Source organism: Littorina saxatilis, linkage group LG1, assembly GCF_037325665.1.
Source record: "Littorina saxatilis isolate snail1 linkage group LG1, US_GU_Lsax_2.0, whole genome shotgun sequence".
Taxonomy (NCBI): domain Eukaryota; kingdom Metazoa; phylum Mollusca; class Gastropoda; order Littorinimorpha; family Littorinidae; genus Littorina; species Littorina saxatilis.
In genome coordinates, this window is record NC_090245.1 from 78,474,799 (window position 1) to 78,499,782 (window position 24,984).

Sequence of the window (24,984 nt, forward strand, 5' to 3'; positions counted from 1 at the left end):
TCAGCACACACTCCTGTTGCGAGATTCCGCGAATAGTTGTTGTGATGGCTCTCTTGAGTTCTGTGATTGTCTGTGGGTTGTTCCTGTAGACGTTGTCTTTCAGGAACCCCCAAAGATAGAAATCTGGGGGATTTAAATCCGGGGGAGGCCATTTGGAGCATGTTCTGTAGAATGAGCATAACTTTCCTGAAAGACAAGCTAGAACGCTAAAATTTTCTGTGCAAATCATGCAGAGGCTACTTGTGTGTGCAAATAAATTTTATGAAGATTGCTTTATTTTTGTTCAATTTATGACGTTTTGTTTGGGTACTCTTGTTTTTTGGGTCATCCTGAATAATAATATGCAATAATAAATTCAACATGAACAAATGACAAAAATATGGAATAGTTACTGTTTTGTTTTTATTCTTTTGGTCAATTTCTTTGTGTGTGTGTGTGTGTGTGGATTGTTTTCTTTCTAAAAAGTCTGTTTTCACAATTTCAAAATTGCAGTCCATTAGAAACTCAGTCTCACTAAAGCATTTGAATTGCAGTAAATACTCCTTTCCTCCTTATCTCTATCTATATCACACACACACACACACACACACACACACACACACACACACACATACACACACACACACACACACACACACACACAATTTTAGTTCTATACAATAACATAAGAGCTACACACTTACCAGAGCTGTGCACACAAAAAAGTTGACAAGTATACCAATCAATCACATTTCTTCTAAGAAATTTGATTTCCTCACCAATTTCTTAAAGGATTGTTCTATTTATACCAACAATACGATTACACATGAAAGATGATTTTGTGAACCTGCTACAAGTTCTTCACAAACTCTTCCACCTCTTGGCGATCCTCTGCTGTCAGACAGTTGGCCTGCAACAAGAAACACACAATGTTGTTTGTTTTGTTTTGAACTCCAAAATTGTTTGCCAATTCAGCTCAAGTTTTAAAGAAAAGAATAACAGAACAGATCTTTATCTTCATATGTATACCCTAGCAAAGGGACAATGAAATAATTAATAGTATAAAATGTGAGCATGTAATACACTAGCAGTACTAGCATACATGTACCTTTCCACAAAACTCATTCAGACACGAGTGACTAGGTGCTAAAAGTATAAATTCTTGTAAAAAGAAACACCTTCAAAACAAAAGGTAAGAAGTGCTCACATCTTTCCTTTCCCACAGACATATATATCTGAGGGAAGAAGAATCGAGTGGTCTTATGACAAACAAGCAAACAAACAGACAGATAGACACACACCAACACATGTCATTAATATTTATATATGTATATCTTTACCCCAAAGAATAATGCGGCAGGTCTTATGACTGACAATCAGACAGAGACACACTGCACACACACATTAGTATTCAAAACATGCACACCTTTCTCCAAGTGTCCAGGTGCTCAATCATGGCTGAGCGTGACTGCGTCAGTTTGGCATGTTGTTTGTTCAAGTTGCGTTGCAGCAGAGTGTTCTGGGACTGCAGCTGATCAAAGACTTTCTGCAGCTGCTGCAGATGCTGGCGGTAAATTGGCTGAGTGTGAGCACTGATGTCTTCAGCTGGGTCTCCACTAGGCCGCCTAAAAATAAATAACAAGTAAACATATGGTATAACTTATAAGTTAGCGCGAAACATGTTTCATTTCGGTACTGTATTTGTTTCTCATTATCCATTTTGAAAAAACTGCTCCGTAAGGTGCTAGCAAAATCGAAAATTTTAATAATAAATTTTCATTTAATTAATATACTTACCCAATTCACATAAATGGCATTAACTTCAGTTCATTGCTAAGATATTGAAGTAGTACTCGACCCTGGTAAGGGGGGAAGTAACTCCCAAAGAAAAACAATCCGTAGTCAAGGACGGGAGTCACCTCCCCTACCGGTAACCCGCACATGCGCGGTCCTACTACCGGCCGTCATTCCCCCACGGAAACACACACCTGTAACACATATAATGTTAGCGGGGATGGATGGGAGGGTATAAACGATGTGAGTTGAGTAAGTATATTAATTAAATGAAAATTTAGTTTTGAAATTTTCGATTCAATCACATATTCTTACCTCAACTCACATAAATGGCAGATTGCACATAAAGGCGGTGGGATACTCACATTAAACTCTTGAAAGTATCTGGCCTGCGGCAACCATGGCTGGGAGGCAGCTGGTACCGTCCGGGTGAGTGCTGGCAATGTCCCGGAGGTAGTAGCTGAGGAAGACATCTTGAGACGTCCAGTATGCAGCTTTGAGGACGTCTGACATCCTTCCAGACTTGAGGACAGCTAAGGAAGTTGCCCACGCTCGAGCCTCGTGCGTCCGAGGTGATCGAAGAGGAAGGACTGACTGCCCCCCCCCCTTGTGTCTGCCACCACTGATAGGCATGCCTTATAAGTGTGGAAGACCATCTGGTAAGCGTGGTTTTTGCAATGTCTTTATTTCGGGCTGTATTAATCGAAATAAACAACAACTTCTGAGCTGATGCTCGAATCGGAGCGGTACGCAACAAGTAAGCCTTAAGCGCGCGTACCGGACAGTTAGAAAGATCCGGATCGCCGGGGGCTAAAATGTCCCGGAGAGGCCGAATGGAAATGATCGGTGAAAGTTGGTCAGGTTTTTGATTTTTGGCGAGAAAATCGGGACGGAAACGCAGTGAAACCGAGCCGTCTCTTTCGAAAGTGATATCACGGTCTAGACCTGAGAGGCCGTGGATCTCGCTGCCCCTCCGCGCGGAAGCGAGCAGTATGAGCATGAGAGTTTTGCGCGTAAGGTCAGAAAGACTAGCGTCTTGTAAAGGTTCAAAAGCACTAGAACGGAGAAATTCGAGTACTAGCAGAACGTCCCAAGCCGGAACAGAAGTTCTCTCCGTTGCAGAACTGAGGGCCGCGCCCTTTAGCACACTCGCGATGACTCCCCCGAGGGAGATGGAGCGACCAAGTTGCTTAAGAGTAACTGAGATGGCTGAGCGGCGAACGCGCAAAGTGGACGCGGCGCGTCCCTGAGCGGAGAGCCATGCCAAGTGGTTTGCGACCTGCATTGATCGCGGGGCAACCGGGACAACAGAGTTGACCGCACACCATCGAGTCCAAGCCAGCCAGTGCGACGAATAAACAGAGGAGGTGGAACGCCTGTGAGCCTTCTGGACTAAGTCCAAAGTAAGATCTGAGGCGCCTGAGCGCTTCAGTGATCGCCGAACAGTCGCCAGGCGTGAAGATCCAGGAACTCGGGGCGATCGTGAAGAATGCCCGTCCTGGGCTGTAGAAGCTCCCCTCGCCGAAGGCTGAGCGGAATTGGCGGGCCGCTGGCGAGCCGCAGGAGGTCCGGGAACCAATGCTGACTGGGCCAGCGCGGTGCCACGAGAAGAAGACGAGGCCGCTCTAAGTCGGCTTTTCGCAGGACCCTTCCGATGAGTGGAGTGGGAGGGAAGGCGTAAGCCACTAGCCCTGTCCAGCTTATCGTCATCGCGTCGATCTTCCACGCTTCCGGGTCCGGAAACGGGGAAACAAAGATCGGAAGGCGACGCGAAAATCTCGTGGCGAAGAGGTCGACCATCGGTCGCTCTACCTGCGCCCAAAGGCGGAGGAGCGCCTGATGTGCGATGGTCCACTCTGTGTGGAGGATCTGAGAGGACCGGCTGAGGGCGTCGGCCAGGACGTTCAGGCAGCCGGGCAGGTAGCGAGCCGAGACCAGAATCTGATGGCGAGCGCACCAAGAAAGGATCTCGCATGCTCGGCTGGACAACAGTTGAGATCGGGAACCGCCCTGTTTGTTGAGGTAGGCAGCGACTGTCGTGTTGTCGGTATGAATCAACACATGGGTGCCCTGGAGGGCGGAGAGAAAATGCTGAAGCCCCAGAAAAACCGCCTCGAGCTCGAGGCGATTGATGTGCCAAAGCCGCTGCTCTTGTGACCACCGACCGGACGTCGTGTGTGTGTCTACGTGAGCCCCCCAACCCTTCTGAGACGCGTCCGAAAAGAGATGCGTGGAGGGAGGAGGAAGCGCTATGGGCACTCCCTGCAGAAGCCAAGGGGTGTTCATCCACTGAAGCGTGGTCTGCTGAAACCAGACCCCGAGCGGAACTAAAACGTCCCAGCCTTGTGAAGTCGGATTCCAGACTGAACTGAGCGCCGCCTGAAACGGGCGCTTGTGGGATCTGCCTAGCGGAATAAGGGACGACATGGACTCCATCTGGCCCTGTACAGACGCAAGCGTCCGGGCTGGAGCTGACTGAAGCCCTAAAAGGGAAGACAGGAGAGCTTGCAGTTTGTCCACCCGGCGTTGAGTGGGACGGACTGTCCACTCCCGTGAATCGAAAACCATGCCAAGGTAAGTAAAGGTCTGCGACGGAGTCAGCTCGGACTTGGTGTGGTTGACTCGGAAGCCGAGATCCTGAGCCTGAGCAAGGACAAACTGGGTATGCTGAAGGCAGAGCGCTTCCCGCTGATGAAGGATCAGCCAGTCGTCCAAGTATGCCCTGAGCCGAACCCCGTGCTGCCGAACAAGGGCACAAAGCTGGCGCACCACCATGGTGAACGCCCAGGGAGCAAGTGACAGCCCGAAGGGTAGGGCCCGAAACTGGAAGATTCGGTCCCCCCACAGAAAACGCAACCACTTCCGGTCCGCCTCGTGCATGAGGATGTGGAAGTAGGCGTCCGTCAGGTCGACGGACGTCACCCAGTCGCCCGGGCGAAGCGCCTCCCTGACGGTCGCCGGCGTTTCCATGGTGAACCGAATTTTGCGCAAAAAGCGGTTCAGTGGAGAGAGGTCTAAGACTGGCCGCCACCCCCCGGAAGCCTTGGGGACAACGAAGATTCTTCCGTAAAAACCCAAGGAGGAGTGGTCGAGAACCTCCTCTATAGCCTGCTTCTGCAGCAAGAGAAGGATTTCTGCCTGAATTGCCTCCCGAGCGTCAAGGCTGGCCGGAAACTGGAAGTTGGCCGGCGCTCTGGACAAAGGGGCCTTGCCTTCCTGCCAAGGAAGGTGGAACCCCGATCGAATCACCCCCATGATCCATAGGCTGCTTGTCCGAGACAGCCAAGCTGGAAGGGCCCGGGAGAGGCCGCCTGCTACCAAAAGGGTAGAGGCTGGGGGGGTGACTGGATCGGGGGGGTCTCATTGGGGGTTGGGCTTGCGCCCAGACCCCCGCTTCCCAAAGGAAGGTTTACGCTGGTAAGGGCGGGAACGTGAACCACCCCTACCTGCCTGAGACGGCTTCTGCCCCGAGGCCTTGCCTGTAGCTGGTGCAGAACTCCGTGGTTTGTTACTGTGCTGCTTAAGAGCAAGTTCCGTCAGTTGCACCACATGATGGTCACGAGCCTCCTCCGTTTGCTGCCGGAGGGCATCCAAAGAGCGTGATCCCAGCAACGCACCCTCTGAGAAGGGAGAGACTCTCAAAGAGTCTATGGTGGCCTTATCCGTCAGGCGTGAGCCGTTAAGAAAAGCCTCGCGCCTCCAAAACACAACCTGAGAGTAGAGCCGAGCAGCAAGGGTCATCTGACTGTCAGTGACCTTCGCGAGAGCCGCCAAGAGCATGGCAGCATCAGCCTCAATGGCATCGTCGCGGAACCTAAAAGGCTCGATGGACGAAGCTATGGCTCTCGTGAGAGACCGGATGAGCGTTTCCGCTAAGGAGGTCAGTTCGAGGGAAGAACGCCCGCTCTCCTCCAGCCCGAGTAGACTCTGTTCCGTACACACGGCAGTCCTATCTCGGCTATAACCGTCCTGCCGTAAGCGAGCCAGTTCCGGAGTCACCGGAAGTGGAGCTGTGGGCAGCGAAAACGAGGAGAGAAGAGAATGTGGCCTGCTAGGCAGCCGCGATCTTCTTGAATTGGCTGGAAGGCCGCCGCCTGCCTGAGCCGAGGCTAACCAAGGCTGGGCAGAAGGAGGGGCTTCCCCATGAGCAGCCAAGAGAGGGTAGGGTGTGTTAGCGTCTGCCAACACCTGAGCCATCACAAACGGGACGGAAGGAGATTCAATGAAACGGAACTTCACCTTCGTGTCCCCCGCGCCCGCAAAATCTGCCAAAGCAGAAGGAGGGGGTGCGACCACAGTAGAATCGGCGGAGACACCCTCAGGGAAGTACCGTGAGGTTATCTCCGCAGCCAACTCCAGAGTAGGGCCCAGTTTATTGGGAATCCGTAAGGGGGTAACAGATTCCGAACAATCCTCATCCCCTTCCTGTTCCTCTCCAAAACCTTCCTGATCCCCATCAAAAGGAGGGTCCGGCAAACCGGAAACCCACCCATCGACGGAAGAGGAAGTGGCTAAAGTCGGTTGAACAATAGACGGAAGCGCCGCAAACTGTTCACCAACAGCACCGCCGACAACCGGAACCGCCGCGGCGGAACCGGAAGTCGGGGCCGGATGTCGATGCGTAACCAGGGACGGGATAGCAGGGACACTGCCACCGGAACCACTAGTCCGCTGTCCTCCACCGGAAGTGCCTGCCACAGCACAACCGGAAGTCGAGGACGACAACCCGCGGGCAGGCCCGACCGGAAGCCGCGAGGGGCAACCAGAGGAGCCTACCCCCTGCGAACTCGAAAAAGGAACGGCGGCAGCCGGACCAAGAGCTACAGGACGATGACCGCCGACAGAATCTTGCAGGCCAGAACTGGACAGGCAAGACTCTGCTGCCTGCCCCCCAGAGGCCGGGACAGCCGAAACTGATCCCAGGGGGGCAGGCTGGCGCGCTTCGCCGCTCCCTAGCGCACCCACCACGTGATGGACGGTGTACTGCCGGGGAGGAGCCGTCTGCGAACCCGGCGACGCAAGAGCGTAACCCGGGCCCGCAGGCAAGTGTGAGCCCCCAAAAAGATGGGGACTCCCACAAACGCCGCCCAACGCCGAAGCGCTGGAACCGGGCGGCGCTAAGGCCGCGAACCCCCCTGAAAAGGCAGGGGAATCCGCAACCGAACCAGAAAAATCCGGCCCGAGATCAGCCGACGTGATCGTCGCTGACGGCCGCAGCCTAGAAAGAGAAGCCACCCCCCCCACGCCAGGCGGGAGGGGAGCGACAGGCCTTTCCGCAGAATGTAAGGCAACTAGGTCATGCTTCAAAGTAGCAAACATTGCCAAAATTTCTTCCCGAGACACGGACTCGCTAGACCGTGGCGTCTGCGAGCGCGAGAGAGGAGAAGTAGAGCGTTCCTGCGTAGGGAAAACCGGTGACGGTGACGTAGAGTCAAGCGAAACCCGTTCTGTCTTCTTAGTCACCGGGTCAGTAACCAGAATTAAAGACGTAGCCTGTGACGAAGTTACAGAGGCACGCGTCTTTGATTTAGACTTGGACCTGTCCTTATCCTTCTCTTTCCCCGGTGAAGAGAGCAGAGAAACAAGTTTGCCCTTGCTTTTAGAGTTTTTGTCCGCCATTTGCAATATCGAACACGCGCACGTGGAGATAAATTACAACAGCGAAAATACTCAAACAAACGCAACGCGTAGCGAAGAGAAGTGAAACGATCTTACCTAAAGATAGCAACGCAAAGACCAGGGTCAAATGGCCTTCCACAAAAGGCCAAGGCAAAAAAGATGCCGGAGTACAACAACACGTCTGTGCAGTAGTGTTGAAGTGGGTGGAATGACGGCCGGTAGTAGGACCGCGCATGTGCGGGTTACCGGTAGGGGAGGTGACTCCCGTCCTTGACTACGGATTGTTTTTCTTTGGGAGTTACTTCCCCCCTTACCAGGGTCGAGTACTACTTCAATATCTTAGCAATGAACTGAAGTTAATGCCATTTATGTGAGTTGAGGTAAGAATATGTGATTGAATCGAAAATTTTAATAATAAATTTTCATTTAATTAATATACTTACCCAATTCACATATGTGACCCTCCACCACGAAATGAGTCGCATGTCACCTCGCGCGGTTCTGCGCTAGGCTTTAATGTAAGTCCGGAGAGTGTCTGGTAACAGTGTGAGGGTCACCTTAGTCACAGGCTTATAACTCAAACAGTTTTTGCTCTTTTCTAAAACGGGTTTCACCACTGGATAGAGCATAAAAAACTCTTTAGAAAAATGTAAAAAGATGAAAATCATGCAAAGGTGACATGCGACTCATTCCGTGGTGGAGGGTCACATATAGCAATTTAATTCAGTTTAATGCTAGAACGCTGAACTACGCTCCACCCTGGTAAGGGGGGAAGTAACCCTAAAAATAGAACGGCCTTGACGGTCACATGACGCCAGGTCAAGGCTACCTCCCAACATGCACTGCGCACGCATGCTCTCGCCGCCATCTTTTATTCATTCGCTTGAAGCGCCCTCTTATTTTTAGGGGATCTAAAGCAGGGTAGGCGGGAGGGATTTTACCATGTGAATTGGGAAAGTATATTACCGTATTTGACGGATTACAAGACGCACCGTTTTATAAGCCGCACCCCCGACTTTTAACCAAAAAATTGGGACGAGCCACGTATAGGCCGCGTCACTATATTAGCAGCCGTCGAAAAAAATATAATCAGATCGTGTCAATCAATCAAAACAACCAGGCAAACGAAAGTACGGTATTTGGCGAAATCGGCTCCGAGAATAAACAAGTGAAACAAAGAAGAAAAGTGAAAAAGTTTGAAGAAAAATATCACACACACAACTTGTAACCAACACACACATGTAGTCCCGCCCGGAATAAGCTTTTTTGGGATGATTTACGACTTTTGCGCACATTTCGAGCAGACGAAAACACAACATGGCGGCTCTCGCTCCTCCAACTATTGCGAGACACAAAAAAACGAAATCTCGAGCGCGTGAGATCCTGATACGTCCGGTGTTTCTCTGTACGCTATCTTGTCACGACGACTTGTTGACAAACGAAGATTCGCGAAAGAAAGAGAAAAGCGCCGAGTCTTGAGTAGAGAGCTAATAAAGTACCGGTAATCGCTAATCGAGCGAAATGAAAATCCGCGGCGACTTCCATTAGGTGAATGCTATTCAAGTTTAGGTAATGTTTTAGCCGCATCTTTTTATAAGCCGCAATGCGATTTTTTTTTTTAAAAAGTCGCGGCTTGTAATCCGTCAAATACGGTAATCAAATGAAAATTTATTATTAAAGTTTTCGATTTAATTACATATATCTTATCCCAATTCACATATAGCAGATTGCTTCCTGATTTTAGTGTGACAGGGAGACTACCGTCGCCCTTCACAGCAGACTCTGCAGAGTTGTTCACCTTTGAAGTAGGCAACACCTGTGGATTATAGAGTTCTGTTTGTGATGGGGTCTGGCGGTTTTTGCTCTCTGTATGTTCATGGATTCCAAAGGTGATTGTGGTGTTTCGGCACTCGGTTACATTTGGCGTCGTCGACAGGGATGGGACTCGACATGATATGTTCAGGAATGGCGTTATGGACACTGAATCATTTTTTGTGCTGTTCCCATTCCACGAACCTGGGAGGGACCTAAGCTTGGCGGGTCCATGGTTCGGAACTTTGGGGACAAAGTTCATTCAAACGGGGGCGAGTGTGACAGGGAGACTACCGTCGCCCTTCACAGCAGACTCTGCAGAGTTGTTCGCCTTTGAAGTAGGCAACACCTGTGGATTGTAGAGTTCTGTTTGTGATGGGGTCTGGCGGCTTTTGTCTCTCTGTATGTTCATGGATTCCTTTGCGAATGCATAACAGTTTTTATAGGGCTTAGAAATAAGCTCTAAAATTCACAATCCTGTTTGATTGGACTTCGCCTCCAAAGGTGATTGTGGTGTTTTGGCACTCAGTTACATTAGCACCAACTTAGATATGTCCTTATCTCTCTTTGTCTTCAAAGACGATAAGAGTAGCTTTTCTTTGTGATTTTAACTCCTTGTATGAGACAGGAAGGAGCATAGTGATCTAACTGGTCAGATTCATAAGACTTATGACTTACGCCTGTGGCGCGAATCCAATAAAGAGGAATAACTTAGACCATCGGAGATGGTTGTCCTGACTTCTGATTCTTGGCAAAGAAGTCTGGCCGGAAACGGAGTGAGATAGAGCGTCTGAATACTACGTCACCCAGTAAGCCGGAGAGTGCGTGAATCTCGCTACCTCTGTGTGCCGTAGCTAGAAGCAAAGTGGAGAGCGTTTCACGCGTCGGGTTTATGAAGGCGAGCGGACTGTAGCGGTTCGAAATCTGTGGAGCATAGAATCTCCAGTACCAAAAGACTCAGACTTATCCTGCTGTGACCCTTTGGTATGAACGCTATCTAGCCTATGGTCTCTCTGTTGAGGGAGACCTGTTATCTTTTACTGCGAGCTAAGTAAAACACGCTGATAAGATTAGGAAGCCTTCCAGTGGTTCGTGTCATATCTCTCTGAACGCTTTCAAAGAGTACAAATAGGTCAAAAAGAATCATCCCCTGTTCCCCTGAAGCACGGAGTACCTCAGGGCTCTGTTCTAGGCCCGGTTCTGTTTACACTATACACACAGGACCTATCTGACGTCATCTCGAGGCATGGCTGCGAACACCACAAGTATGCCGACGACACCCAAATAGAGGATTCTGCTCCCCCCAGTGATTTTCCAAAGTGGTTAAAAACACTGAGCGCTGCATTGAGTCAGTTAAAGACTGGATGATAGACAATAAACTCAAGCTGAATGACTCAAAAACTGAGGTGATGCTGTCAGGCTCAAGGCATGCTTTAAATCAGATTGACTGTACTTCCCTGACAATAGGCGACACTCAGATTGTCTCCCAAACCGCTGTTAAGGACCTAGGCGTGTACCTGGACTCTGCTCTAACATTGCAAAAACACATTAGTTTTGTTTGTAAATGTGCCTTTTTTGAGTTGCGCAAGATTTCCTCTGTCAGATCATTCCTGACACTCCAAGCCACTGTTCAACTTGTCTCCTCTCTGATCCTGAGTCGACTTGACTACTGCAACTCATTGCTTGCCGGCCTCCCCACTGAAGAACTTGATCGCTTACAGAGAGTCCAGAACAGTGCTGCAAGGCTCATTCTGCAGAAGTCTAAGAAAGACCATGTCACTCCCCTACTTACCACCCTTCACTGGCTTCCTATGAAGTATAGAATCGAGTACAAGCTGGCTCTGTTAGGGTACCGCTGTTTTGAGAAAACACTTCCCCCCTATTTGTCCCATTCCCTCAGTATCTACGAGCCATCCCGTTCTCTCAGATCCTCCTCTGAAAAACTCCTTCGCATCCCCAAAACCAGGACCAAGACCTTTGGTGAAAGAACCTTTAGGTACCAGATTCCGACCGTCTGGAACTCGCTTCCAAGTTCTATCCGTGACTCCAGCAGCCTTTCCTCCTTCAAAACACAACTCAAAACATACCTGTTTCGTAAAGCCTTTGCTTAGCCTGAGTTGACTCTCCACAACTCTATTCTGTTATGAAACTCTCTACCCTGTATGTGCTTTATGGTCTATTTGTCAATGGTATCTTTGTGCGTGCGCGCATGTGTGTGTGTGTGTGTGTGTGTGTGTGTGTGTGTGTGTGTGTGTGCGTGTGCGTGTGTGTGTACTTTTAAACATTGTACGCAAAGTTTTTGCTTAGTGCTTGGGTTCTTGGTGTTATGTCTCAGTTAAATGTATGTTTTGTATGCTTGTTGATTTGTGCTAGTTTATTCTATAATGAATTTGTAAAGCGCCTGGAGCCAATTGATGGGACTCGCGCTATAGAAAAGTTATTTATTATTATTATTATTATTATTAAGAAACATTGCCTAATTCAGGTAAGGCCTATGAGTAGGTCCATGTTCTATCTCGCACAGTCTGGAAGGAGCCCAAGGGAGAACTGTCCAAGTTACGAACATGCCCCCCCCCCCCTTTCCTTTCCACCTTGTCTCATAAGACTTATGAGTGAAGAGGAAGGCCCCGTTTACGAGAGTGAGACAGAATGTCACTGATCTTTTCAAAGAAAAGGATGAAGTTCATTCAGAGAGTAAATCAAGCTCCAGAGAAAACAACCGTTGTCCTCAATGGCTACGGGAGTGGTATCAGTGAGAACTATGTACCCAAGTCACTAAGCGGTGGCTTGAAAGAAGGGGAGGCAAACTCCTATGAAACCGGCAGTGTAACCCTCTAGGGAGCGAAGTACTGCTGATGTTGTGTTTGAGTAAAAGACAGTACAATAGCTGAAGCCGGAAGGCCGCAGCTTCAATGTTAAAGAGATTGCCCGCCAGGCCCGTGTTCCAAACGGTCACCCATCCCGGTAGTAACCGGGCCCGATGCTGGTTAACCTCGGTGGTCGGACAAGACCGTGTTGTTGCCTTGGCTGTAAAACGAGAAAGTCTATGCCATGGCTGCAAGAAGCGGGTATACTTTCCCTGTTGCAAAAGCAGGGGTGAAAAGTCGGGAGTATTGAAAACCTGATTGCCTGTTAGTTCTGTGTTAATCCAGCCCGCAATTGGGGAAGACACGTCTGGGTATCGGTAACCTGATCCGCTCCCAGTCTCAGACCACTATCAATTCCCGTCCCAAGGGAGGTGTGAGTGAGTGTCTTACGAGCTTTATTATCCCGATGACTGTATGGCTAGAGGCATTACGTGGAGCTAGTTCTGAAACCTTGAAAAATATCTTCAAGGGAAGAGAACTGGCTTTGGAATAGAAGTTCACTCTGTTAGAGGAGGCCGCTGTATAGCCAAGGTTCCATTAACTGGTACGTGGGCGGGAATGTAGCTCAGTCGGTAGCGCGCTGGATTTGTATCCAGTTGGCGGCTGTCAGCGTGAGTTCGTCCCCACGTTCGGCGAGAGATTTATTTCTCAGAGTCAACTTTGTGTGCAGACTCTCCTCGGTGTCCGAACACCCCCGTGTGTACACGCAAGCACAAGACCAAGTGCGCACGAAAAAGATCCTGTAATCCATGTCAGAGTTCGGTGGGTTATAGAAACACGAAAATACCCAGCATGCTTCCTCCGAAAGCGGCGTATGGCTGCCTAAATGGCGGGGTAAAAACGGTCATACACGTAAAAGCCGTGGAAGTTTCAGCCCATGAACGAACAAACAAACAATTAACTGGTACTTCAAGTGCTGGTAACCTGAAGTTCGATATCCCCGAGGGTAAAGGTAAGCTATATATATACCTTCTTCTGCCTATGTAACTCAGACTATAATGTCGCTAGAAACCATGCAGAGGGATCTGAGTATGTATCCGAAGCTGACTCCCTGAAACTGGAGTTTCGTGATTCAGCCTTCGTTGGCTTAATCTAGAGGAAAAGAGTACTATTTTGCGATGTAGGAGAGGACTCCTGGCGCAAAGTCAAGTTGTGCAAAATCCAGGGGCCACTGCTGGGAAGACTACAGTAAGAGTGTAGTTTGTTAACTCGCGCTAGAAAAGGCCCCTGAGGGGTGTAAAGCTGAAGTTGAATCACTGAACCAGAAGGTGTGTGTTTCTAACTGTTGTTGCCAAACAAACGCGTTCACTATCTTTTGCGTCTGGGAAAAAGATCCCTAAATGCGAAAAAGCTTTAGTGCCGAACATAAGGGTCGCCACATGATGGTGTCCTTAGTTCTGTTCGTAACACTTAATGTGAACATTTGGCAGGTTTGAGAGTGCTTCATGTTGTCCGGCAATAGTCGCTGATGTGCAACTGTGAAGCCGTTTATCCTTAAACAAAGAGGCTTGTACGTCTGAAGCTAGTCTGACGTAGAGTCCTAGATTGACGTCACCCAGTCTCCTGGTCTGAGTGCGTCTCTGACTGACGCGGGTGTCTCCATTGTGAACTTGATTTGTCTCAGATATCTGTTCAGAGGGGACAAGTCTAAAACTGGGCGCCAGCCCCCTGAAGCCTTCGGCACCACGAAAATTCTCCCATGGAAACCTGGGGAGTTGTGATCCGTTACTTCGTCTATCGCCTCCTTCTGTATCAGAGACAAGATTTCTGCTTGTATCGCTGTCTTTGCTTCCGTTTTGACGGGAAACTTGAACAGCGGTGGCGCTCTGGTTAAGGGAGCCTTCCCCTCCTTCCAGAGTAGCCTGAACCCCGAACGCACTATACCCACTATCCACTGACTGGTTACCCTTAGTAACCAATGTGTAAGGGCCCGTGACAGGCCGCCTGCCACCAAAGGCGTGGTGGTTGCATGGGCTAGTGGTTCGGGGACGCATCATTGGGGGTGTGGCTTGCGTCCCGACCCCCTTGAATTGCCGAAAGACGGCTTCTTCTTAGGGTAAGGCGCGCCTCTTCCCCGTCCTCGTGAAGAAGAGCTGGCTTGTGCTGACCTGCCCCTATTCGCCGAAGAGGCGGAAGGTTTAGGCGGTCCGTAGCTCTTGCTCGAGGCTTGGGAAAGCCGTGTTGCACTCATGGCTATAGCTAAATCCCGATCGTCCCGGGTTTGCTTGTGGAGCGCGTCGAGCGACGGCTGTCCTAACAAGGCACCCTCCGTGAAAGGGGATAACTTGAGAGCCTCAAGCGTGGCTTTGTCTTGGATCCTGGAACCCGAGAGAAACGCCGACCTGGAGCGTGTGCACTGCATGTGCATAAAGATGCGCAGAAAGACGCATTTGTTCGGCTGAAACTTTGGCCAAAGTAGCGAACAGCGTCGTTACGTCCTTTTCGCTCGCGTCCTGTCAAAACTCAAACGGTTCTGGGTACGTAGCGATAGAACGGGAGAGAGACCTGAGAAGTGTTTCTGAAAGAGACGCTAACTCTAAGTTGTATCTCCCTGTTTCTTCCAATGCTACAAGGGCTGACTCTGTATAAGGAACAGATCTGTCCTTATTGTAGCCATCTTCTCTGAGCGTCGCTAACTCCGATGTTACCGGAAGTGGCGCTCGTGGTAGAACTTCCAAATCCTTGGAGCGTAGTTCAGCGTTCTAGCACTAAACTGAAGTAAATTGCTATATGTGAATTGGGATAAGATATGTAATTTAATTGTAAATTTCTCCTTGCATCTGTTAAAAGATTTTTTAGACATGGTTGGGATTCTTACGGACTGTGTGACGGAATAAATGTATGAAGAAGTTCCACCTCCATAACAACAGAGCTGGTCTCATTCGCTTCCAAGAAAAGTAAAGTTATGGAATAATGAAAAATTTCTAAAGTAAATTTTGATTTAATTAATATACTTACCCGAATCACATTAGCATTGAGTCACATGAGATGCTTAGCACTGAAAAACGCTTACCTATCTAAGGGAAGCAACCCCATCACCAAAACGAAAGCGAAAGTAGCTTAGGTAATGAGCAGTCACACTGGGAGTTACCTCCCATATTGGTGTGCACACGTCACTTCCCATAACTCCACGTGTCTACCTACCCTCATACGGCTTTTACACAAACATCAAAACCATACGCGGGGCAGGCGGGAGGGAATCCAATATGTGATTCGGGTAAGTATATTAATTAAATCAAAATTTACTTTAGAAATTTTTCATTAAATTTCATATTCTTACTCCGAATCACATTAGCAGATAATCATCAAGAAGGCGGTGGGAAAGAAAAATCTAACTCACTCTAAAAACCTTGCCAGGAAGTAGCCCCATGCCAACAAGGCAGGGAGGGCTCGGTGGAAAGAAAATTCTAACTCACACTAATCCTTAGCCAGGAACTGGCACGCTGCCAACAAATCAGGAAGGGATCGGAGAAACAAACCTGATTGACAGCCAAGGAGTCTCTAATCAAAACTAGCCAAAGGAAAACCTCAGAGGGCTAGTAAGCTGTGCCCAAACCTTCGATCAATCCCACGGACAAAAAAGGGAAAAGGCACAGAGAGAGACCAAAGCTCTGGATTAAATGAACCCGAGCTAAGTAGCGGAGGGGGAAAGACAATCTGCCACCCCCCCCCCCCCCCCCCTTTCTTCTTCTAGGAAGGAAAGTTCAACCCAACAAGAAGCGTGGACAAAGAGAGGCAGCTCAAAAAGAAGGGCGACCAATCACCACGTAAAGGAAAGAGAGAGACGTCCGAGTACCAGGTACCCGAGTCCAACTCGATGACGAAAACTCACAAAGAGCGTCAGCGTACATAAGTTCCAAGAACAAAAGAGTACGCAATTCAGTCTGCTTGTAGGAAAATCGAAAGAGAATCCAAACCCCAGACTGAAAGCGAGACTGATAAGCATCAAAAAACCGTGGCGCCAAGCAGTCGAGGAAATTCCTGAGAAAAAATTCTCCGGAAAAGCTGGAAGATACGTTCGTAGCCAAATCGAGAGAAAGCTGAAACTTGGACGAACCAACCAGAAAATGTCTGTCCGTCTTTGAGAGACGGAAGGCCAGACAAAAGGCAAAACCCTTTAGCCATTGTTGCCTGTGGTAGAAAGGTGACTGTAAAAGGAAACCCAACCCAACGGCAGTCGCTCTAACTCTCCTCATTTTAGAATGAGGATGAAGAAAGCGTCGGGTCCACAGACATAGGCACCCGAAAAAGCGAAGTCAAGCAGCTAAACGCTGCCGAACAACGCACAGGGCTAAGAGCCACAGAGCCCGTAACCCAGACGCCATTCCAAAATACCCGCTGAACACCGGCAAAGGAATGACTCAAAGGTTTCGGAATATTAGTTAGCCCTCTGCCGAGAGGAGAGGACTAATCAAAAAACTGAGAGAGAAGGTCAGCCACAAAGGATGATCGTTCGAACTGATATTGCCGAAGACAATGCCCCCTCAGAAAATCTGTATGTCACCTCCGAGGACGACTTAAGTGAAACTTAAGTTTGGACGAAACATCAGAACCAGTCCTTGCTCGAGAAAGGCAGAGCCTGACCCAGCGAAAGACCAACACCGGCCGCATAAATCAGTCATTGTTCCTAAAGCGCCGACGTAACCATGACGTCAGTAAGAGAACAACTCTCCGGCTAACCGGAAATGTGACCGGAACAGCAAATTGTGGCTGAAACGACTGTCACCCTGACCGCCAGAAGCCAGCATACCCGAAGGTCAGCCCGAAACCCACCGGAAGAGATCCCAGAAGATGCTCAAGCCGGTGGACTTAACTCGCTGTGTGAACATCGCTAAAGAGCGAAATCAAATCCCGTCGACACCCAAACGCGTGAGCGAGGTGAAAAGAGGATAAAAGCACCTGATCTTCGTTCACCCTAGGAAAGGTTGAACAAAGAATGAAGACGACATCATCGTATTGATCTACACCAAGTGTAAACAAATCAATATAATCCGTCCTGGACCGAAAAATATGATGAAGGTCTCCTAAAGATGCCAGATCTAACACGGACGTCCCATCTCCTCCTAAGAGAGAAGGATGCGTCTTGAAACAGCCACAACCGAGTCTCTCATAACTGGAAACCAGTAGAGGGAGCCAAATCCGGGTCCCCAGACAAGGCGACCGCGGAGAAGCAGAGGACGAGTGTCAGACGAAGCCCAAGTAGCCAAAACAAGCTAAGGCTAAAACTGTTCCGTAACTTGTCTTGAGGGACAGGAAAAAGGAACAGAAACGGCAGGAGTACCACTTCAGGTATGGGATGAAATAGCCCAAGAACCTGTAAAAAATGGTATGCCACAGAAGAGGAATCTCCAAACCGAAGTAGGAAAAACTCCCTCTTCCCAACCAAACGGAAGTTGTCATCGCCGTACAGGCACCCAAAGAGTGTGCCAAAACAGCTGACGTCCTTCCGGAAAACAAGTCTGTTCGCTAGCCTCAGACCCACAGTCGGGGTGGACAAGCAGGCGACAAAGACCAGTGGCATAAAAAAAAAACGATGCACGAGTAACCCGGAAACCGGAAACTCGCGTACCGGAGTATCACTTTGACTTATACTCTGACTGGAGTGAGAGTAAAGAAAGCCAAGTGAAGAAAGCCCGAAGGCCTATACCACGGAGGGCCCAGAGGCGGAAGGAAACACGCAATAACCGGAGACCGGAGCCCGTGTCTCTGGAAAACACCTGCTCATCCCTTGACTCAGAGGAAAAGGGTAAGAGGAGAGGCCATCCAACCACCGTGTCTGGAAAAGCGGAAGTCACAACACCCTCGGGGTGAAGCAAAAACTGCCCCGGCTGAAGCACAGAGTGCGACAATGCCGACCGCGTATCCAGCCAAAGCCAGAAAAGCAGCCCCTGAAACCACAGAATGCGGAAACGAGGACTGAATAGACTGAGGCCGAAGCCATAAAAGACCGGAGGCCAGTCGGCGGTACCGTACAGCACTTCCCCGTCGCCTTAGCGTACGCGTGCCGTAGGACCCCCTAATCCGGTGAGGACCGGAAAAAACGCAGCCGTCGCAACCGCAAAAGCGGAAATGAAGGCTGCATAGACTGAGGCCAGAAGCCATCAAGCCCGGAGGCCAGTCTGCAGTCCATCCCATCATCGGTGCAGAGAGAACGCATGAGGGAGGACCTATACTTCCGACCAAAACCGGAAATGCAGCGGCCGTAAACGGCAGCCACATCCAGTCCATCCCGTCACCGTTGTCCGAGCGAACGCATGAGAGAGGACCTATGCTTCCGATAAAACCGGAAACGCAGTGGCCGTAAACGGCTGCCGCTACTGTTCTGTATAGACCGTGACCACGGTGGGTAAGACGAAAGTATCAGAACAGGGGTTATGCTTCCGGTTGAGAACCGGAAACGCAGGAGCCATAAACGGCTGCCGTTACTGTTCTGTATAGTCCGTGACCACGGTGGGTAAGACAGAAGTATCAGAACAGCGGTTATGCTTCCGGTTGAAAACCGGAAACGCAGTAGCCGTAAACGGCTGCCGCTACCGTTCTGTATAGTCCGTGACCACGGAGGGTGACAGAAGTATCAGAACAGCGGTTATGCTTCCGGTTGAAAACCGGAAACGCAGTAGCCGTAAACGGCTGCCGTTACTGTTCTGTATAGTCCGTGACCACGGTGGGTAAGACAGAAGTATCAGAACAGCGGTTATGCTTCCGGTTGAAAACCGGAAACGCAGTAGCCGTAAACGGCTGCCGCTACCGTTCTGTTTAGTCCGTGCCCACGGTGGGTGACAGACGTATCAGAACGGGGGTTATGCTTCCGGTTGAAAACCGGAAACGCAGTAGCCGTAAACGGCTGCCGCTACCGTTCTGTATAGTACGTGACCATCGTGGGTGACGGAAGTATCAGAACGGGGGTTATGTTTCCGGTTGAAAACCGGAAACGCAGTAGCCGTAAACGGCTGCCGCTACCGTTCTGTATAGTCCGTGACCATCGTGGGTGGCGGAAGTATCAGAACGGGAGTTATGTTTCCGGTTGAAAACCGGAAACGCAGTAGCCGTAAACGGCTGCCGCTACTGTTATGCCGCAGTCCGTGCCCTCTGGGGAAATGTCGGTATTGGCAACAACAGGAGAATGCAAGGAGTGACCCTGCCCCAAAGAACTGTCTCCCCTAAGGGAGTGTCCAGACGTCTCACGAGGACTGTAGGACCAGTTCAACTTACCGGTAATGCCACCACAGAAGCGGCCACCGACAAGGCAGGAACCTGCTTCCCGGAAATGGAAGCATCCAACAAGGAAGCCAGGAACCGGACAACCACCACGGAAGGGAGCAAGACACTGCCGACCGCCGTGGAACGCTGCATCTCCTCTCTCCTCAATGCCGAACTCTGGGGCAAAGATAACACGAGAGAGGACACCAAAAAACCCCCTCCAACAAGAAGGGAGCACAGAAACAACGGACGTGAACGACTGCGCAAAGCACAAGTGCTAGAAGCAGAAACATGCACGGACAAAGAGGGGATTGCAGCCTAAACCACAACCCCAAGCTAAAAAAGGCGACGGCGGACGAAAGCTAAACTAGCCTTAAACGTCAGCCTAGCCAAAAAGCTAAAACCAAACATAGCTACTGATAACCGAAACGACGGACGAACTATCAGACGCTAAGAAAATACGAAAAACTTCGCACAAATTACTGTAAGCACGTAAGTCCAATGGACAGAAAACTTCAGTAATTAAAAAAGTTCAAAGAACAACAACTAACCAAGCTTGTAAACTACCCGAGTAAACAAGCAAAGGCGACCTACCAAAAACATTAAAGTCAGCAAAGCTAACAAGATGCAAATGGCGAAAAAACATACGGCTAAAATTACTGAAACACGCAAGCCGCAACGGCCTGCCAAGTCAGTAAACAAAATAATTCTCTAGAGAAACACCCAAAATAACCATGCTTGCCGAACCCAAAGGAGGCCCGCACGGCTAAATACCATTATAATGGAAGTTAGCAAGCTAACTGAACACACTAACAATGGCGACAAAGCAACAAGTCACTGACAAACAAGTCCGAACACGGACGAAAGTTCAGCAACAAAAGCGAGAAAGAGAACACAAAAACAGGAACGAGCTCACCAAACAGCAGTAGTGACGAGCAGACAGACAGGTAACATGGCCGGCAGGTGTCACAACAACACAAGAGCAGACCATAGGAGCGAAAAAATTTCAGTGACCTTTCCCTCAGAGGTGAAAAGATCGTATGAGGGTAGGTAGACACGTGGAGTTATGGGAAGTGACGTGTGCACACCAATATGGGAGGTAACTCCCAGTGTGACTGCTCATTACCTAAGCTACTTTCGCTTTCGTTTTGGTGATGGGGTTGCTTCCCTTAGATAGGTAAGCGTTTTTCAGTGCTAAGCATCTCATGTGACTCAATGCTAATGTGATTCGGAGTAAGAATATGAAATTTAAACAAGCATTAAGGACAATCCATAACAAATTCTTCTTGCAGGGATGCTGTTTGGCGTCGGTAAAACCTAAAAACGTCTTTCATATCACGCCAAATTTTGCTGTCATCTTAACAGATCCGCGGATATGTTTTGACAATGGAGTAAGGTGATGCCAAGGACAATTGCATGACATTTGTTGAAGGAAAATATCCTATCGACATCCCTGTTCATGGTTTCTGTTGTAAAGTCACCAAGTTTGAAACAAGTACATGTATACAGTGACAAGATACAGCACACATAATTAGACGACATTCGGAAATAACTCTGTCAAGTCTTTAATGTGTTGTGGAAGACTCCCAAGAGTTGTTATCCTACAATGTCACGTGTAACTTGCCTCAGTGTTTCCATGCAAAAGCCACAAAAAAACAAGGGGCAACAACTCTTTCATATCCCATAAAACCTAACAGAGTTATTTCTGGAATTTGTCTTTTGTTACTAACCAAGCTGTGATGTCTTCTGTAATCTCATCAGCCTGAGCTTTCATCTCATCCAATTTGGCCATGAACTCTTCAATGTTCTCCTCTTCAAACATGACAGATAATTCTTCCTGCAACACACATGGACAGAATATATGTATACATGTATGCCGGACATGACTTTTCAAATATTCATGACACCTCTGCTTCTGAAATAATATTATTTGCTTGGCCTTTGACCAAAATTGATAACTCATTAAGTTTAACTGCTTATTAAATGAGCTTCACAAAGAAACAAATATTAATTAAGTAGAAGTGCAATGCCAAGGCACTGCATACCCCTAGCGAAGGACAAACCGGCTCTCTCTTTCTCTCTAACACACATGCACCCGCCCACACACACACATGCGTGCATATGCACACTCTTTCTCTTCTCTCTTTCTAACGCACATGCACACACACACACACAATAACACATGTGCACACAAACATACACCTAATACACACGCCACACGCTCGAGGGAATGGCCCAAAAGGGGATGACGTCACGATGCATTGACGTCAAAACATCTTGACGTCGTCAACTTGTGCGAGCATCATGTTGTAGACTCGGAATTTACACCCGCTTAATGCGGCTTTGGGTGGTGTTTTATCAAATATCGAATCCGTAGAGAACCACCACTGTGTTTAAGTTAGTATGTTCCCAAAGTTTGGTGAACTTCTGTTCCCAACTGTAGCCACAGTTTGGCAACAAAGGATGCTTCTTTATCATGTATTATCGGGAAGAAAATTTCTCGAGTCGATCTCAGTATGCGTTTGTGCATAGCTGCCAACATTCTCAAGTCAAAATCCAGGGTCCAGGGGGACTGTTTAGTCTTGAATATGAGCAGGGAGAAGTTGTAAAATTTGGGAGATTACCGGAAAATCCGTGAGGGTTGGCAGCTATGATTTGTGGGATACCTCCAACTTCGCTGGGATTATCATGCAGGGATGTGGAATTACATCCACATGTAGGCAGTTTTTCATTTCAAATTTACGGCAAAACAAATTCTGTTGCCAAAAACATCTCTTACTTGCGTGCTTATTCAATTGGTTTGACTGATTGTCTCATCCTTGGAGATGACAGTGTTTACACAAAGACTATGGAACCGTTCTAAGGGGGAAATATTCAAATACAAGTATGTTGGGCAAATAAACATTTCATGGGTGAAACTGATCAGAATTGAAAATAAGGAAAATGAGGCCGGGGTCCAGGGGCCGCCCAGGCCCTGGTGGGGTGCAGGGGCAAAGCCCCCCGGAAGAAAACGAAAAATCAGGCTTTTAAGGGTAAAAGTAGGCCTCTCCTGGTATCTCAAACACACAAATTTGCACATTAAACAATGGTAATAAATGCCAAGCTGTAGCCCGATAATTCGCGCGCTTAGTGAAACAAAGACTAAGCGATGTCCAGTCACTGTGTTTGGGGAAATACGGATCGGATCGCCAGAAATTTATTTATTCTTTTTTTCATTTTTTTGTTTAAAGATTTTAAAAATAAGGAATTCCTTATTTGACCAATTTCATTTGGCGGATTTCCGCCCTGAGGCGGAAAAGTTTCACCCATGACATTTCTGTAGGCTAGAGAATTTAAAAAGTAACTCGCCCGTTGGGCCAGTGGAACTTCCAAATCCTTGTCAGTGTCATTGTCATGTAACAATGTACAGATGATTCAGCACAATAAAACACATATCTTTCTTGGCAATCTCCTGATTTAGCCCTGTGGGGGCTTAATTGTCTTCACATTGAATAAATGTATGAATATTTTCACTCTTCTTTCACCAAATGTGACCTCACTTCCACAGGGGTATATCTGGGGATATAGACTCTTTCTCACTCAAACAAATCATCCAAAATTATCAGCGAGTAAAGGAGTTGACACTGTTTAATGTTATCAAACTGGATGGACAAGCAATCACAACCAACAGAATAATATTAACAGATTGTGTCTATCCACAGTAGCATTTTACTGGCTAAGAGTGAGACTGACCAGCAAAATCACAGTGCACTCAATTACCTCAATGTTTGAAGCAAGTTCTGAGACAGCCCCTTCATGCAGTTTCTCAAGAGTCTTGGGAGCCTTCTTGTAGATTGGCTCCAACTGACGTCTGAATAATGAAAATCTGAAAAAGTGATAATTCATGAATATAAGTGCTTATGCAGTTATACAAATTTATGACCATGTAAATCCAAGGAAGGGCGGTTTTTTTTCTTCTTTTTTTCCCTTATTATATTTAGTCAAGTTTTGACTAAATATTTTAACATCGAGGGGGAATCGAAACGAGGGTCGTGGTGTATGTGCGTGTGTCTGTGTGTGTGTGTGTCTGTGTGTGTGTGTGTGTAGAGCGATTCAGACTAAACTACTGGACCGATCTTTATGAAATTTGACATGAGAGTTCCTGGGTATGAAATCCCCGAACATTTTTTTCATTTTTTTGATAAATGTCTTTGATGACGTCATATCCGGCTTTTCGTGAAAGTTGAGGCGGCACTGTCACGCCCTCATTTTTCAACCAAATTGGTTGAAATTTTGGTCAAGTACTCTTCGACGAAGCCCAGGGTTCGGTATTGCATTTCAGCTTGGTGGCTTAAAAATTAATTAATGACTTTGGTCATTAAAAATCTGAAAATTGTAAAAAAAAATAAAAATTTATAAAACGATCCAAATTTACGTTTATCTTATTCTCCATCATTTGCTGATTCCAAAAACATATAAATATGTTATATTCGGATTAAAAACAAGCTCTGAAAATTAAATATATAAAAATTATTATCAAAATTTTTTTTTCGAAATCAATTTAAAAACACTTTCATCTTATTCCTTGTCGGTTCCTGATTCCAAAAATATATAGATATGATATGTTTGGATTAAAAACACGCTCAGAAAGTTAAAACGAAGAGAGGTACAGAAAAGCGTGCTATGCAGCATAGCATAACCACTACCCCGCTCTTCTTGTCAATTTCACTGCCTATGCCGTGAGCGGTGGACCACGAGTATACGGTCTTGCTGCGTTGCATTGCGTTCAGTTTCATTCTGTGAGTTCGACAGCTACTTGACTAAATATTGTATTTTCGCTTTACGCGACTTGTTGAAATTGAAAACATTTGATTTTGTGTGTGTTACGATTAGTATTAATTACCTTGGCAGCACATAGCTGTGCATTCTTTGTTTCCATTGTAAATCACTTATACAAAAACTAAACTTATCTCACAAATTAGCAAGCTTCTGGGCAATTTGTCAGATAAGTTTATTTTCTGTACTGTAGCCTATTTGTAAGTGTTTGTCTCAGTCTGTCCCCTTAAAATAAAAGGCCCGCTGGGTCAAAGATCAGTGAATGTGACATTTTGTTTTGTCATAAATGAAACGTTCCAACAACAATAAATTGAATAATTAACAATAAGATACCTTTCTTGCTTTTTTATTCTGAATTTTGGAACTGATTGGCAGTATATACTAGCCTAATATTATTATGTATTATTTGTTTTTGGATTCTTAGATAGAAAAACGTCCCTGAGTTTACTAAAGTTCAACATAACTCTCCACTCTTTCATTCTCTAGATGTTAGGCTGCTAAGCCTTAAAATGTTTTTTCTTGAAAGAAAATGTTTTCTATGGTACAACTAGTTAACTACACACTACAACTTGAGAGTAGTGCAACTATACAGTACAACTACAAGTTCAAAGTGACTTGCACTTGCAGGCCAAGATCAACAATATAAGTTAAGTTATCCGATACAAATGTGTAGGTTTCTCATTTCATAAACGCACTTGAATGACGAAACGCATTTTCCAGTTGTTTTCTTCAGTGCCCTCTGGAGCAACTGCATGTGAACACTTTCATCTGATATGGGGGTGCTGGAATCTTTTGACTGCATCTTGAATTGCCCGCCTTTTGCAAAAACCGAAAATGAAACGAACAGTTTACAAACTCACACAAGATTCCAAACAGGAATTAATAACCTGTTTCTCGA

At 47.5% G+C, this 24,984-nt stretch overlaps 1 protein-coding gene across 1 annotated transcript; it reads right to left on the reverse strand.

Moving 5' to 3' along the window:
- Window positions 1-14: 14 nt before the first annotated feature.
- On the reverse strand, window positions 15-24,938 carry LOC138980401 (polyamine-modulated factor 1-like). The gene is made up of 5 exons (XM_070353271.1): window positions 24,782-24,938; window positions 23,031-23,136; window positions 21,002-21,108; window positions 1,406-1,604; window positions 15-889 (listed from the first exon to the last, which is right to left on the reverse strand). Exons 1-5 carry the CDS (start codon window positions 24,886-24,888, stop codon window positions 830-832), a joined length of 579 nt encoding a protein of 192 aa, XP_070209372.1. The 5' UTR covers window positions 24,889-24,938; the 3' UTR covers window positions 15-829.
- Between the last annotated feature and the right edge of the window lie 46 nt (window positions 24,939-24,984).